General features: G+C 38.6%; 2 protein-coding genes across 8 annotated transcripts in view; one reads left to right on the top strand and one right to left on the bottom strand.

Annotated features, from left to right (window-relative positions):
- Positions 1–16,249, bottom strand: part of ptgfr (prostaglandin F receptor (FP)) — a 110,828-nt gene that overhangs the window by 59,100 nt on the left and 35,479 nt on the right. For 4 of the 5 annotated variants that reach the window (XR_009824816.1, XM_062039420.1, XM_062039421.1 and 1 more), the window contains exon 1: positions 1,976–2,093. The exons of the other annotated variant lie outside the window; for it this stretch is intronic. The gene's annotated coding sequence lies outside the window, so the exon portion shown is untranslated. Of the gene's footprint in view, positions 1–1,975; positions 2,094–16,249 lie in introns of those variants that run through there. 5 annotated transcript variants of the gene reach the window in all.
- The window catches only part of slc44a5b (solute carrier family 44 member 5b), a 69,775-nt gene continuing 55,082 nt past the window's right edge, over positions 1,557–16,249 (top strand). The window contains exon 1 of one of the 3 annotated variants that reach the window (XM_062039415.1): positions 1,557–1,952. Coding sequence is in view for 1 of the 3 variants with exons in the window: in XM_062039417.1 (XP_061895401.1) it covers positions 1,916–1,952 (37 nt within the window). In the remaining 2 variants the exon portion in view is untranslated. Of the gene's footprint in view, positions 1,953–4,373; positions 4,572–16,249 lie in introns of those variants that run through there. The other 2 variants (XM_062039417.1, XM_062039416.1) reach the window with 2 other exon arrangements.

Below are 16,249 nucleotides of genomic sequence, written 5' to 3'. Positions count from 1 at the left end.
TATAGCCATGTTTGAATCTATGTTTGTAAATTTTTTTTTCCGACCGTGTATGGGAAAATAAAATTGCGGCGACAAATTCAAGATATCTATTTAAAGTGTTAATTTCCAAAAGACAAATACTTTTGGAGAGAGTGGGGCATGCTTTCATTTGCCTGCACTAACAAACATCCTGCATACAGACTCAAAAAACGTGCTATAAAAGTAACTGTGGGGCAAAATCTACAACTAAAGGTATCCAATACCTATTACCTATACCACAAGGACGGGTTTTAAATGTAGATTAAAGTCATCATAGGTCCCTTTTGAATGCATGTCTCTTGTTTGTTTGTGCGCCCCTCACTCCGACACCTCTTTGCATGCTTGCATGTCAGTATAATACATTAAACATTAATGCATGTTGATCATTATTTTAAGTATTTTGACTTAGATACCTTATGACAGATTTGATTCAGAAATGCTCATTATTAGGGCTGTGAATCTTTGGGTGTCCCACGATTCAATTCAATATCGATTCTTGGGGTCACGATTCGATTCAAAATTGATTTTTTTTTTTTCAATTCAACACGATTTTCGATTCAAAAACGATTTTTTTTCCCGATTCAAAACGATTCTCTATTCATTCAATACATAGGATTTCAGCAGGATCTACCCCAGTCTGCTGACATGCAAGCAGAGTAGTAGATATTTGTAAAAAGCTTTTAGAATTGTAAAGGACAATGTTTTATCAACTGATTGCAATAATGTAAATTTGTTTTCAACTATTAAATGAACCAAAAATATGACTTATTTTATCTTTGTGAAAATATTGGACACAGTGTGTTGTCAAGCTTATGAGATGCAATTCAAGTGTAAGCCACTGTGACAATATTGTTTTTATTTTTATTTTTTATAAATGTCTAATGATAATGTCAATGAGGGATTTTTAATCACTGTTATGTTGAAATTGTAACTAATACGTTGTTGATAATATTCATTTTTGTTTTACTACTTTTGGATTGTTCTGTGTCGTGTTTGTGTCTCCTCTCAATTGCTCTGTTTATTGCAGTTCTCAGTGTTGCTGGGTCGGGTTTGGTTTTGGAATTGGATTGCATTGTTATGGTAATGCTGTGCATTGTTTTGTTGGATTGACTAATTTAAAAAAATAAAAATTAAAAAATATAAAAAATAAATACATTAAAAAAGCGATTTTTTAAAAATGAGAATCGATTCTGAATCGCACAACATGAGAATCGCGATTCAAATTCAAATCGATTTTTTCCCACACCCCTAATATATATATAAAAAAATAAATACATTTAAAAAAATCGATAAAAAAAAAAAAAAAGAGAATCGATTCTGTATCGGACAATGTGAGAATCGCGATTCGAATTAGAATCGATTTTTTCCCACACCCCTACTCATGTATTTGCTCACTAGAACCATGTCAGTCTTTGTTTAAAAAACAAAAGGGAAATATGCAATACCACCTAAATTCCACTAGGGGTCGTTGTTTCTCTGTGACAACTATTGCCAAGCACACACAAAAACTGCAGTATTTTATATTTTGGAACATGTATATTCGTCAGTTTGCCAGTTCCTCTGTTTTGTAGCCACTATTATTGATTCCATCCACATGTAAGGCAAGCGTTAGCAAAAAAAAAAAAAAAAAAAAGGGGGGAAACTAATCCCGAACAAAGAAAACGCTTCGGCGGACCCTTTAAGGCCATTTTGGAATAATTAATGACGTCGAGCTGTAAACAAGACTGACGCTCCAAGCTGCGTGGCCAAAGCGAGCATCCTCCGGTGGACCTACCGACCGACACTTCGCCAGCGCCACCCGGTCGCCGCAGATATTGTTTCGGCTGACGTCCACGGCGGTTCCCACTCGTCTTATGCGGTCCCCGGTTACAAGACGCATTGGTCCCGTTTGAGTGTCATGGCTAGAAAGACCGACATTCCCCCCATCTACTACGGTGAGTCTTTTGTTGTTTCTTACCCGCCACTCTCCTGTAATATCACCGTTATTCCTGCCCGACGGTCGTGTTGCTCCAGCCAGCAGTAAAGGAATGTTAGCACGTCGCTATCAGACAGATGCTAGTGAAGTTACATTGTCCTTGTTTATTAAAACAGGTGCCGTGCTTTCAGCGGCGCACTTTCGCTTTCTGGCAACTTCTAAACAAACTATTCAAATTATTTCATTTTAGACCATAAAACATAACTTTAGGTAGCTACTCTATTGGTGGACTCATATGTCCTTAATGTTATATACATATATATATATTATTTTTTTAAATGTATCCCTATATATTATTGTTTAATTTATCCCTATTAAAAGAGCCAGGCACCTTTTTATTTATTTTTTATTTTTGTATTTGTTTTATAAGCCTTTATTTATAATATGCAACATTTACATACAATCCATACAGCTTTGATCTAATTTCTCTGCCTTGTTTTTAAATACACTGCTTGCCTATCTGTTTTATCCAGTGCTTTCATGCTTTTATTTCTATTTTTATCTATGTTTCGTCTATGTTTCTGTTTTATCTAGTGTTTATCCAGTGCTTTCATGCTTTTATTTCTATATTCATCTATGTTTCGTCTATGTTTCTGTTTTATCTAGTGTTTTCATGCTTTTATTTCTATTTTCATCTATGTTTCTGTTTTATCTAGTGTTTATCAAGTGTTTTTCATGTTTTCATTTCTATTTAAATTGTTTATTATATATTCTGACTTTATGTTTTATTTTTTTTATACTTTGTAGCACTTTGAGATTTTAACAAATGTAAAGTGCTTTACAAATGTAATTCATTATTCCATCCATCCATCCATTTTCTACCGCTTATTCCCTTCGGGGTCGCGGGGGGCGCTGGAGCCTATCTCAGCTACAATCGGGCGGAAGGCGGGGTACACCCTGGACAAGTTGCCACCTCATCGCAGGGCCAACACAGATAGACAGACAACATTCACACTCACATTCACACACTAGGGCCAATTTAGTGTTGCCAATCAACCTATCCCCAGGTGCATGTCTTTGGAGGTGGGAGGAAGCCGGAGTACCCGGAGGGAACCCACGCAGTCACGGGGAGAACATGCAAACTCCACACAGAAAGATCCCGAGGCCGGGATTGAACTCACGACTACTCAGGACCTTCGTATTGTGAGGCAGACGCACTAACCCCTCTGCTCTGTTTTTATTATATATTCTGACTTTATATATTTTATTTTTTTTATACTTTGTAGCACTTTGAGATTTTAACAAATGTAAAGTGCTTTACAAATGTAATTCATTATTATTATTATTTTAATCCATCCATCCATTTACTACCGCTAGTCCCTTTCGGGGTTGCGGAGGGTGCTGGAGCCTATCCCAGCTGCATTCGGGCGGAAGGCGGGGTACACCCTGGACAAGTCGCCACCTCATCGCAGGGCCAACACAGACAGACAGACAACATTCACACACTCGGGCCAATTTAGTCAAGAAATAATAATAATCAAAACAAGTACAAAAACAGTACAAAACGGCACCAAGGGGTTGTAAACTCAATAAAGTAACTCAAATAGAATGCAATAATAATAATAATGGATTAGATTTATATAGCGCTTCTCTAGACACTCAAAGCGCTTAACAGAAGTGAGAACCCATCATTCATTCACACCTGGTGGTAGTAAACTACATTTGTAGCCACAGCTGCCCTGGATTAGACTGACGGAAGCGTGGCTGCCAGTTCGCGCCTACGGCCCCTCCGAATACCACTCATCATTCATTCACCAGTGTGAGCGGCACTGAGGGCAAGGGTGAAGTGTCCTGCCCAAGGACACAACGGCAGTGATTTTGGATGGCAAGAGGCGGGGAGCGAACCTGCAACCCTCAGGTTTCTGGCACGGCTGCTCTACACGCCACGCCACGCCAAAAATACATATGTAACAAAATATAAAGCCATAGGCTTACACAAGTTCCGTAAATAATCCAAATTTGGAACACAGCATCATAGTTTTCACAGATTTTTGGTTGTTTGAGGTAGAGAGTATTTTAAAGTAGAGTTCTAATTATTTTTTAAAGGCACAAAAAACAGGTCGGGTATTGAGAAACTTACATTTATGAATATAAAACTTAGCCAATACTATTAATGAGGTTGCAAATGTAAAAATCCTTTTAAAATGTGTTTTCATACAGTGTAAATCCAAATAGCACATCTTTAAAAACAAGGCACAAATTTGTCATGATTATTGTCCAGGATGAAACGACAGATGCCCTGCCATAGTGATCGAGTGCTTTCACAAGTCCAACACAGGTGGTAACAGTCTCTGGATGCATGTTGCATAAGGGGCAGGTAACATTAATGTCCTTGTATCTAACCATGACAGTCTTTACACGGTAATAACCATGAATGATTTTGAAAGAAATCTCTTTGACTTTGTTCGTAAGGCACCGTTGTTTGCTTTGTGATGACAAAAGTGACATCACAAATATATGTGCCAACGATCAAAGTTACGCAGATTTGCATATCAATCGTCATTACTGAGTGAAACATTCACCACTGATGTTATTTGGACGTAAAAAAAAGAAATGTAATCTGGAAAGGAATCAAATGGTGAGCTTATTTATTTCACAAACACTGATTTTGCCAGGCAGATTTTATGACATGCTTCTTTCATGTATATGTAATTTACTGTGAATTTTAATGGTAGACTGCTTATCTCAATTATTGTTCTGTTGCTAAAGCGACTATAATTACTATTAATACTGATTGCCCCCCCAAATACAAAGTGATTTGTGAGCGATGTTGTATTTGCATCCTCCATAGGAAATGTGTTTATTGCCCAAGCTTATGCACAGAACGTCTGAATGCGTATTTACTCCAGTTGTCTGAGGCTATGTCTACACTAAGCCGGATAACTCCTTAAACCAGGGGTGGGCAATTAATTTTTACCGGGGGCCGCATGAGCAACCCGAGCACTGCTGGAGGGCCACATCGACAATATTTCAATTACATTTTGCTCAATATTATTTTTGATATACACCGTAAGATAAATAATAATAATAATAATAATAATTAATAATAATAGTAATACTTCAACATAGTGTGTGTAACAGCATTCCATGACTAATATAAATAAATTAACATTAATAATAAATGACAGTAAAATAAGCACACGTATGACTGAGGAGTCATGGTGTAACTTTGTGTGGTGTTTGAGTTATCCGACTTTTTGTGTGGCCGTAAACGCACCAGTGGTTTAGTGCTATGCGTGTTGGTGACAGATGACAAGTTGGTTTTGGCCTGGTTTGTACGGCAGAAAATGACTAGTTTTTCGAGATAGAATTGTTTTACTCATGTTTTTGGTGTGGTTATGTCCGAATATAAACAGTTTTGCTCAATAAAGTGATCGATATAATTCCTGTCCTCGAAGCATCTCGATAGACGTTACAATAATTGAACGGTGTTCAATTGAACGGTGTTGACGAACACCGTTAGGGCCGCTTGTTGTCACTGTCACTCAAAGTTGCATTGCAAAATTACATAGAATAAATATGTTTATTTTGTTTAGAATTCAGATGGGATTTGATTTGGTGCGCGGCATATATTTGCTGTGCGCAGCAGACGCTTGAGCAGTGCGCAATTGCGCAGGCACGCACCTTAGAGGGAACGTTGCTTTGCAGTCAATGTCTTGTTGGAAACACGCCATTCGTCATCAACTTTTCTCTTTTTAGCGTCTCGGGTGTAAACCGTGCATCACTTGTCGCTGCATGTGCACCTTCACTCGCAGGTTACACACGGACACACGCCCATAAATAATATTTTTCAAAATAAAAGCAGCACAGTTGTATTGCGCGCACGACATAGATGTTTTTTCAACTTTATTTTGTAATTTATAATTGGCTTCACGCGGGCCGGATAGGGACGCACAAAGGGCCGGATGCGGCCCGCGGGCCGCAGAATGCCCAGGTCTGGCTTGAACGAATAATTATTTAGCCTAAGCCCCCGTTTCAGCCACACTAAACCAGCGTTTAAGGCCTCCCTCCTCGGACAAATTTTTACACGGGTAAGTGCGCCGTCTATTTCTTGAATCTTCGGCTCTTAGCTATGTACGGACTCATTGATCGTTTACAAACTGAGTTCGGAGAGGAAGTGAAGTCAGAAAGACCGCGTCCCACACAGGAAGTGACGTCAGAAAGAACAAGCCACAGCCAGCTTCATAACAACCGGAGCTAACCACTGGAAATATGGAGGCGAGTCATCCAGACATGCCCGTGTTTCTCAATCTTCTACATGTAGACGCTTGTAGAAATCACACATGAATACCTTAAGAGAAGGAAACTCGCGATTGCAGCTATTTGGGATACAACACATCTCAGACGGCAAGAGAACTTTCGAAAGTCCGGGTCAGCTGTGATTCTACTCACCGAAAAACTTCGTCCATTTGTCGAAGGAGAGACAACGAGAATGCGTGGATGTGATAAAAAAGGTAGCGTGTGCTTTGTATTACCAGGCCGACGAGTGAAGACTACGGAAAACATTGAATGCATTTGGACTGGCAAAGCAGACTGTATCAGTTATTGTCCGCCATGTATGTCGCGGACTCAACGTCTAGGTCCAGAGTATATAAAGTCACGAAAAACGAGTGGACAATGAAGGTGAAGACAAAAAAGTGAGGAGTGTCCTGACCAGATAACTAGATCCCTAGATTGTTGTAAATGTTCTTTATCACATTGTTTACTTTCACATGTCCATTAAAGATTTGATTAATTTATGATGGCTCAGGAGTGATTGACTACAATAGGGCCCCTGGATAACCTTAGTGTAGAAGGGGCCTGTGTGATCATATTCTTTATCAAAACATTTTAATCAGTTATGACCACCAGATGTCACACACTGGTGTGTTTCAAAGGATTGTCCACTTTGAATCTTAGAACTCTACAGTGGATCTAATAAATCATGTTTTTGTAACAAGGTAGTGCTGTGGAAAATTTCAGACTTGGACATCTTGTTGTCACGTAACATTAGTCCCGCGCTTGTCGACTATGGCCAATGACGTAATATAGCCGCAGGGTAAAGGATATTGGCCGTAGAGTCAATCTGATAAAGCAGCTAATCAATCCAACCCCAACTCTATTTGCATCACAATTACAATAACAAGTTTGGAAGGTACCCCGGTTTAAAGGTCACAGTTGGGTTGATTATTGATACAAATAAGGAACGAAATGCAAAACATAAAACTGCTTCGCTTTTTTGTAAACCGCGTCATTGTTTAAAAAAAAAAAAAAGAAACCTACAAACCAGGGTTGTACGGGTATACCGGTATTAGTATAGTACCGCGATACCAATGAATCCTTTTCGGTACTATACCGCCTCTGAAAAGTCCTGTCGTTGTCACGTCGTGTCATTACTGGTTTACGAGCAGAGGAGCATGTTCGGCAGCTCACAATCACAAACTACTTACAAACAAACACAGTGTGTAGACAGACAAGGGAGAACGGCCGCATTTTGGCTTAAAAACTAACAATAAAGGTGAAGTTATAACACTGAAACACCCTCAGGAAGAGGTGCTTTAAGACATGGCTAGCTAGCTAGTGGCTAAAGTCCAGTCGGCAATGTTTCAGCTACTTCTAAATCACTAATCTTCGCCTCCATGGTGACAAATAAAGTACGTTTCTTACAAGTATCATCCCTGCATGGCGAGGAATAGCTAAACATGCTTCACTACACACCATAGCTCCTTGGCGTCACAATGTAAACAAACGCCATTGGTGGATCTACACCTGACATCCACTGTAATGATACCAAGTACATGAGCGATGCTACTGTGATTACGTCGATATTTTTTGACATCACAACATCATCTTTCGTTTTTTAATATTTATATTATGTTTATAAACTCAGGAATTATGTCCCTGGACACATGAGGACTTTGAATATGACCAATGTATGATCCTGTAACGACATGGTATTGGATTGACACCTACATTTTGGTATCATCCAAAACTAATGTAAAGTATCAAACAACAGAAGAATAAGTGATTATTAAATTTTAACAGAAGTGTAGATAGAACATGTTAAGAGAAAGTAAGCAGATATTAACAATAAATGAACGATTAATAATTCATTTTCTACCACTTGTCCTCAATAATTTTGACAAAATAATAGAATGGAAAATTACACAATATGTTACTGCATATGTCTGCAGCTAAATTAGGAGCCTTTGTTTACTTACTACTAAAAGACAAGTTGTCTAGTATGTTCACTATTTTATTTAAGGACAAACTTGCAATAAGAAACATGTTTAATGTACCCTAAGATTTTTGTTAAAATAAAGCCAATAATGCCATTTTTTGTGGTCCCCTTTATTTAGAAAAGTACCAAAATAATTTTGGTACCGGTACCCAAATATTGGTATCAGGACAACACTACTACGAACTGCTAACAAGTTATTCTACAATCAATACTGAACAAAGCCGGCAAACAGCTGTTATCTCATTTATCCACGTGTCTTTGTTCACATATTTCACCGAGAAGGCAAAGTGTAAATACTTTAAAGCTCTGGTATTTCTTTGGCACTATCGCTAGCCATGACTCCCTCCCGATAGCCAAAGAATGGGCTGTGCTGTATTTGTGTGAGAACTCTCTATGCCTTTGTTGCGTACCAAATACATTTTTTTTATTACGAATACCGGTTCCTTTACAGCAGGGGTGTCAAACTCATTTTAGATCGGGGGCTACATGGAGAAAAATCTACTCCCAAAGTGGGCCGGATTGGTAAAATCACGGCATGATAACTTAAAAATAAAGTCAACTTTAGATTGTTTTCTTTGTTTAAAAATAGAACGAGCACATTCTGAAAATGTACAAATCATAATGTGGTTGTTTTTTTTACACCTATATGTTGCGGTTAATTGTATTCTCTTTATTTGGCGTTATTTATACTTTCTGAATAAATTATGTGATAATGTTTATCAGTCAACTCATTGGTAGGGTTGGGTATCGTTTGAATTTGAACGATTCCGATACCGATTCCGGTTCTTTGTTTCGATTCCGATTCCTGACGATCTTTTAAGAGGCAGGGTCAAAAAAAAGTTTAGGATATTTTAAATGAGCTAGCTAACCTACAGTCTGACATTCTCCATCAATTTTAATTCTATTAACTTTTTATGAAATTTACTATAAATTCCTCACAGGGCTGTTTTCAACTAGAATATAAATATCAAATCTATGAACTTGAATATAAATATTATAAATTATGAATACATTTTCCCAGGGGTACACTTTCCTCAAGAGAGCTTTATTTTTGAAAACTTCATGAAAACACGTTTACACACACAAGTGTATGATGCTGCAGGTACTTAAAAATGTTACCGTGCTCCCACTGATGGGCTAACCTGGTGCAGAAAAGCAAATAAACAATAAGAAACAATTTGCAAAACCCAGTCCAGATTAGCAGCAGGTACAGTATAAAATCAGAGACAGTTCTTGTTTAGGAAAATGACCATATCCGCCTTCTCGGGCAGGATGCGTGAGCGTTCTGGACAGATAGTGTCTCCTGCTGTGGAAAATACACGTTCGCTGGGTGTGGAAGAAGCTTGAACGCATAAATAGGAGAAAGCGCGATCTGACAGCAAAGGACAAGTCTTTTGTTGGTTCCACCGGACCACCACCATGCAGCAGGGTCGTCAGACATAAGTATCGGTGGAACGTCCTGGTACATCTGCAGCTCTCTCTCCACTCGTTTCTTGATGGACATGGAGCTCTGTTATTTCGCGATTATTTCTTCTTCTTTTTTTTTGTAAAGTAAAGCCACACTTTCGACCGCCGGCGCCCGCTATCCATGCTTGAGCTTGACTGACTCGCTCGGCGGTGGGCGCTTCTTCGTTGGTGCTCAGCGGCTTCTTCTTCCGGTTCGGCTGACTTTTTATATATTTTTTTTACTTTTCCGGGCGGCGGACTGGGTATCAAAAATAGGAATCGAAATTTAAACTTTTGAACGATACCGGGAGAATCGGAAAGTTGAGTCCGGGTTCCAATAGATACTCGATACTCGATACCCAACCCTACTCATTGGTGTTAATTTACAATCTATTAAGATAAAAAAAAAATATCAAAATCAAATTACAGTATTTTATTTATGTAATTTGCTCATTTTCCTCAACTGGTGCACTAACATGTGGTTAAATTTTTTTTTTACATATGTAGCATCATCTACAAAGATACAAATAATTGCTATTGCGACATCTAGTGGACACACGTAGAACAGCAGTGTCTTTCATTCTAAAATTTTGGCTCATTTTATACCTGGCAAACTCATCCGGATAAAACCTGTTCGCGGGCGGTATGTTTGAAACCCCTGCTTTACAGCCTAAACACAAAATTGTCAAATCATTTTACCTCGTGTTATGTTTCTTTTCAATTCCTGCCAAAATTCTTACACTTTGCTTTGTATAGCAAATTAATAGGCTATGGACCATCAAGGTTGAAGCGTCTAATTTACCAGATGCTTTTATTATTGTATAGTTGTGCCTCCAGACTCTTGAGTCTTTTCAGCATCGTCCTTGCCTACTACATCATTATCATCTCATTCCACCAAGCAGCCTTTCTCCCAAGTTGTTTATGACAATAACAGTAGTAGCTCTTCTGTGTCTGAGTGACAATGCACTGTTGTCATGATGCAGGCAACAACTTTGTTGCCTCCCTGCATGCTGCTGACCCCGTCTGCCCCCCCCTCGCGTCTCGTGACGGCAGCGCTCTGCCAATCATGGTCGTAAACCTGTCAGTGGTGCTGTGCGGTGATCAATTTACGCGAGGTCATCTGTCTTCATTTAAATCACGAAAGTAACGTTGAAGATTGGCGTAAAGGTGTAATTTCCTCCTTCGCGGTCGCGTCTGACAGCCTCTGTTGGCTCAGTGTGAGGATTTAGGGAAGCTGCCCATGCGAGAAATTTCTTAATTAACTGTGCACCAGACTTGACACTTTTTTAGTGAATGGAACAAATATTTGGGCATGTCCTATACCCTGTCCCTAAATGGTAATACTGGTGCTGGCATTTCAGTAATAGGCTAACCACAGGATCCTTAGATCAAGGGTACAGATATACATCAATCAATCAAAGATTATTTATATAGCCCTAAATAGCGAGTGTCTCAAAAGGCTCCACAAGCCACAACGACATCCTCGGCTCAGATCCCACATCAAGGCGAGAAAAAACTCAACCCAGTGGGATTACAATGAGAAACCTTGGAGGGGACCGCAGAACATGTCTTTACTGTGTAACAAGGAGCATGCATTTTTTTACATGGCGCGCCATTTAACTCATTTCAAACAATTTTGTGAACACGCATGTAGCATTAATGCTAATGAGCTGTGTGTGTCCATGCGTGTGGAGGTGTGTGTATCCGTAAAGCGATGAGCAAGCAAGTGAACATGTGCAAGGTAATAGATGTCATTAGGGATGTTCTGATCAGGGTTTTATGCTGAATTGAGAACGAAATAGCATGGCTGTATTTAAGTTGAAGTAGAGTGATAATAGTTTTTTTGGTGACACCTAGTGGCCACAACAATTAAATTAATCTCATGATGCAGTAAATTGAACGACGTGGACAAGTTTCTTACTGAATAGTCTAATACGTTCTGTCTTGGGATATTTTGTATCTGTATTTCATATTTGTTTATATTGGCAAACATGGTGATTTAGACTGTTTTTAATCATATTTATTTGTATATTGTTTTTATATTTATTTATTTTTTGTTTTTATTCAGTCATTGGTGGAGCATAATATTGTTTTTAATATTGTTTTTAACATGGCTGTGCAGCACTTTGGAAACATTCTAGTTGTTTAAATGTGCTATATAAAAAAAGTGGATTGGATTGATTGTATTGCAATATTGTTCAACTAAGGACATATGTCCAGTTTATGTGCTAGATTGTGTGCTTAGCTTCTCGTAGCCTAAAGCCATGTTTACCTTTTTTGTAAATGACTACACTAAAACACAAGACCTTATTGGAGGGCATTTAGCCCATAATTGGCTGTCCAGCTTTGGCGTTTGGGTCAGAGATTGTATTAGATATGTTTGTTGCAAATAATACAGTATAATACAATAATTCTTTTGTTTTTTCCTGAAATCCGATACTATTTTTGTTTTTTTGTTTTTTGCTGATATCGGACTGATATCTGATATAATATCGAATCAGGACACCCCTGGTTATTTATATAGTTCAGCTTTTTCTCACTACATACAGTTGTGGTCAAAAGTTTACATACACTTGTGAAGGACATAATGTCATGGCTGTCTTGAGTTTCCAATAATTTCTACAACTCTTATTTTTTTTGTGATAGTGATTGGAGCACATACTTGTTGGTCACAAAAAAACATTCATGAAGTTTGGTTCTTTTATGAATTTATTATGGGTCTACTGAAAATGTGACCAAATCTGCTGGGTCAAAAGTATACATACAGCAATGTTAATATTTGGTTACATGTCCCTTGGCAAGTTTCACTGCAATAAGGCGCTTTTGGTAGCCATCCACAATCTTTTGGTAAGCGTCTGGTCGAATTTTTGACCACCACTCTTGACAAAATCGGTGCAGTTCAGCGAAATTTGTTGGTTTTCTGACATGTACTTGTTTCTTCAGCAATGTACATACGTTTAAGTCAGGACTTTGGGAAGGCCATTCTAAGACCTTAATTCTAGCCTGATTTAGCCATTCCTTTACCGCTTTTGACGTGTGTTTTGGGTCATTGTCCTGTTGGAACACCAAACTGCTCCCAAGACCCAACCTACGGGCTGATGATTTTATATTGTCCTGAAGAATTTGGAGATATTCCTCCTTTTTCATTGTTCCATTTACTCTGCTCTGTAAAGCACCCGTTCCATTGGCAGCAAAACAGGCCCAGAGCATAATACTACCACCACCATGCTTGACGGTAGGCCTGATGTTCCTGGGATTAAAGGACTTACCTTTTCTCCTCCAAACATATTGCTGGGTATTGTGGCTAAATAGCTAAATTTTTGTTTTATCAGACATCACATGGACAAAGATAAGACCTTCTGGAGGAAAGTTCTGTGGTCAGATGAAACAAAAATTGAGCTGTTTGGCCACAATACCCAGCAATATGTTGGGCATATCTGTTTGCTTTTTTTCTTACATTCATATTGTTGTTTTTTTGTTTGATTTTATTTCGACAATAAGCTGGGGGCACATCATAATAAGACGCCACTTCAAAAGCAAGCATTTGTGCGCCTCTTCCTTCAAAAGCGGAGCAAACAATTGAGGGAGATGATAGATTCTTCTAACATTTGGTGCTCATAAACAGGCTCTAAGGATGCATTATTGTTAGAGCATTATTAAAAAGTCAATAGGGGAAGTATTAAACGGCCACAGTGTGGCACTGATAACCCCATTACTATTTATAATGTACTTGCTCCCACCATGACTCCACAAAATGCAACATTAGCTTGAGGCATTTCAAACTGTGACGGCCCAATTAACCTCCTTAATTGAGTTGTAGCACTTTTTGAAATAACATACGATAGATTGGTGCCGACTGACTGTGATGTACAGTGTGTAGTTTACTGTATACGGTTAATATTTTAGTTGACTACATCCAACTGCTGCAGCCACGTCTCCCCCAGAAGGATGCAAGGTCACATGGCAGCAACAACGCTTTACTCCACGGTGCAGAGCAGCAGGCTCACTGTCAGCGGCTGACACTCTCAGATGCTAACGTCCCCTCCTGGGGTTCGAATCCCAACCCGGATCCCTGTGTTGTTGTTTTTTAAAAAGATGTCAGCTCTTTTTCTAGGCTGTTGGAGTACTGTTAAGAGACCATCCAGTAGGCTTAAAAGAAGCCAGATTGCTGACTACACCATCCTCTTAAGTAAGCTTGCTAATATTTAAAAAGATCCCTGCGGGAGGGAAGCGCCAAGTAAATTTAAACCACTGATCCTGGATGTTGATGTCTTGTCTTAGTAAGGACACAAAAACTTAAAAAGGTGCTGCTTTTCTCTGGAGGGAGAACATATGTGCAAGGATACAGCAAGGGCAATGGGGAGGAAAAAAAGGATGGATATTATCTTGAAACATCCTTAATGTTTGGCGGTGGGGTAAAAAAGAGCCATCTGGTGCTTCTCAGCTGCAGTGATTGCTTCCGAGATGGACTCCAACAGGAAGTGTGGGAGACGTGTGTGATTGTGGTGTGTGAATCCATGCAAAGTACACAAATGGTGAAATGCCTGGCACACTGCTGCAAATCCACAACCGTGGTAGTAAAGCATGGCAAGTATTAGGACACCTAGATGGTATGAATACCAGCCACTAGGTGTTGTCCCGATACCAATATTTTGGTACCTTTCTAAATAAAAGGGACCACAAAAAATGTCATTATTGGCTTTATTTTAACAAAAACTTAAGGTACATTAAACATAAGTTTCTTATTGCACGTTTGTCCTTAAAGAAAATAGTGAACATACAAGACAACTTTTGCCTTTTATTAGTAAGTAAGCAAAGACTCCTAATTTAGCTGCTGACATATGCAGTAACATATTGTGTCATTTGTCATTCTATTATTGTGTCAAAATTATTAAGGACAGGTGGTAAAAAATGTATTATTAATCTACTTGTTCATTTACTGTTAATATCTACCTGCCTTCTCTTTTAACATGTTCTATCTACACTTCTGTTAAAATGCAATAATCACTTATCCTTCTGTTGTTTGATACTTTACATTAGTTTTGGATGATACCACATTTGGGTATGTATCCAATACCAAGTAGTTACAGGATCATACATTGGTCATATTCAAAGTCCTCATGTGTTCAGGGACATATTTCCTGAGTTTATAATCATAATATTAATTTTTTTTTAAACGAAAAGATTTTGTGATGCTAAAACATATCATTGTAATCATAGTAGTATCAACTAGATACGCTCCTGTACTTGGTATCATTACAGCAGATGTTAGGTGTAGATCCACCAATGGCGTTTGTTTATATTGTAGGTTTATATTGTAGCATCCCAGAAGAGTTGGTGCTGCAGGGAATTCTGGGAATTTGTTCTGTTGTGTTGCGGTGCAAATATTCTCCCAAAATGTGTTTGTCATTGTTGTTTAGTGTGGTTTCACTATATGACACGTTTATGACAGTGTTGGCATTGTTCATACGGCCACCCCTGTGACACGTATGGCTGTTGACTTCAAAGTTAAGATGGTCGTCTAAATGGTTAACTAATCGGTCATATTGAAATCTTTTCTTGACTTTGTCAACTATAGACAAGATTTTAGCCATTCACTATCATGGCTCCGGTGTGTAGTGAATCGTGTATAGCTATCACTCGTCCTACAGGTTTGATACTTGAATTTATCGTACTTGATTTGTTGCCATGCAGACTAGTGATTTTGAATTTACAACACTGCTGACTGCAGACAGACATTAGCCGCTAGCTAGCTAGCCATGTCTTAAAGCACCTCTTCCTGAGGGCATTCTGCATGACGTGACGACGACGGGGGACCAGTACTTTTTAGAGGCGGTATGGTACCGAATATGATTCATTAGTATCGCGGTACTATACTAATATCGGTATATCGTACAACCCTACCAGCCACTCTTAGTGGAATACTTCCTACAAGTCCATTTGTGAGGTTAGAGGTCACTGATATTGGTACCTCGCTCGTTCTGTTCTCGTTCATCTCAAAGCAGTCAGATAGAGTTGAAGTCAGGGTTTCCAATAGAGTTGAAGTCAGGGTTTCCAAGTTCTACCACACCATAGTCATCAAAGCATGCCTTCTGTTGCACCATCAAAAAGGGAATGCCCCAAATTCAATCAATCAATCAATCAATCAATCAAAGTTTACTCATATAGCCCTAAATCACGAGTGTCTCAAAGGGCTGCAAAAGCCACAACGACATCCTCGGCTCAGATCCCAAATTGTTACCATAACGTTTGAAACCTAGACAATTCAATTGATTTAGAAACTAAACCATCATTGATTAATTGCAATATTGACACAAAAATGAGCCGATTAAACATATTTTTCAAGACAAAATCAAAGACAAATAACAAAATAAATCAGTGTTATTGAAATAATCCTAATCTATTCCACTGGAACCTTGATTTAGGAACTTAATTGGTTCTTGAAAAGGGTTCATATGTACAAAAATGTTTGTAGAATGAGAGCAAACTTCTCCAGTAGAAACAATGTATATATGAATAATGGGTTCCAGCCTGGACAAAAGTCCATAATTTAGTAAGACTTTGTACACCTGAACAAAATATAAACGGCC

The sequence above is a fragment of the Entelurus aequoreus genome, linkage group LG27, assembly GCF_033978785.1.
Source record: "Entelurus aequoreus isolate RoL-2023_Sb linkage group LG27, RoL_Eaeq_v1.1, whole genome shotgun sequence".
Classification (NCBI taxonomy): Eukaryota; Metazoa; Chordata; class Actinopteri; order Syngnathiformes; family Syngnathidae; genus Entelurus; species Entelurus aequoreus.
The sequence above is the reverse complement of the archived record's forward strand: the minus strand, read 5'-3'. Positions and strand labels throughout refer to the sequence as shown.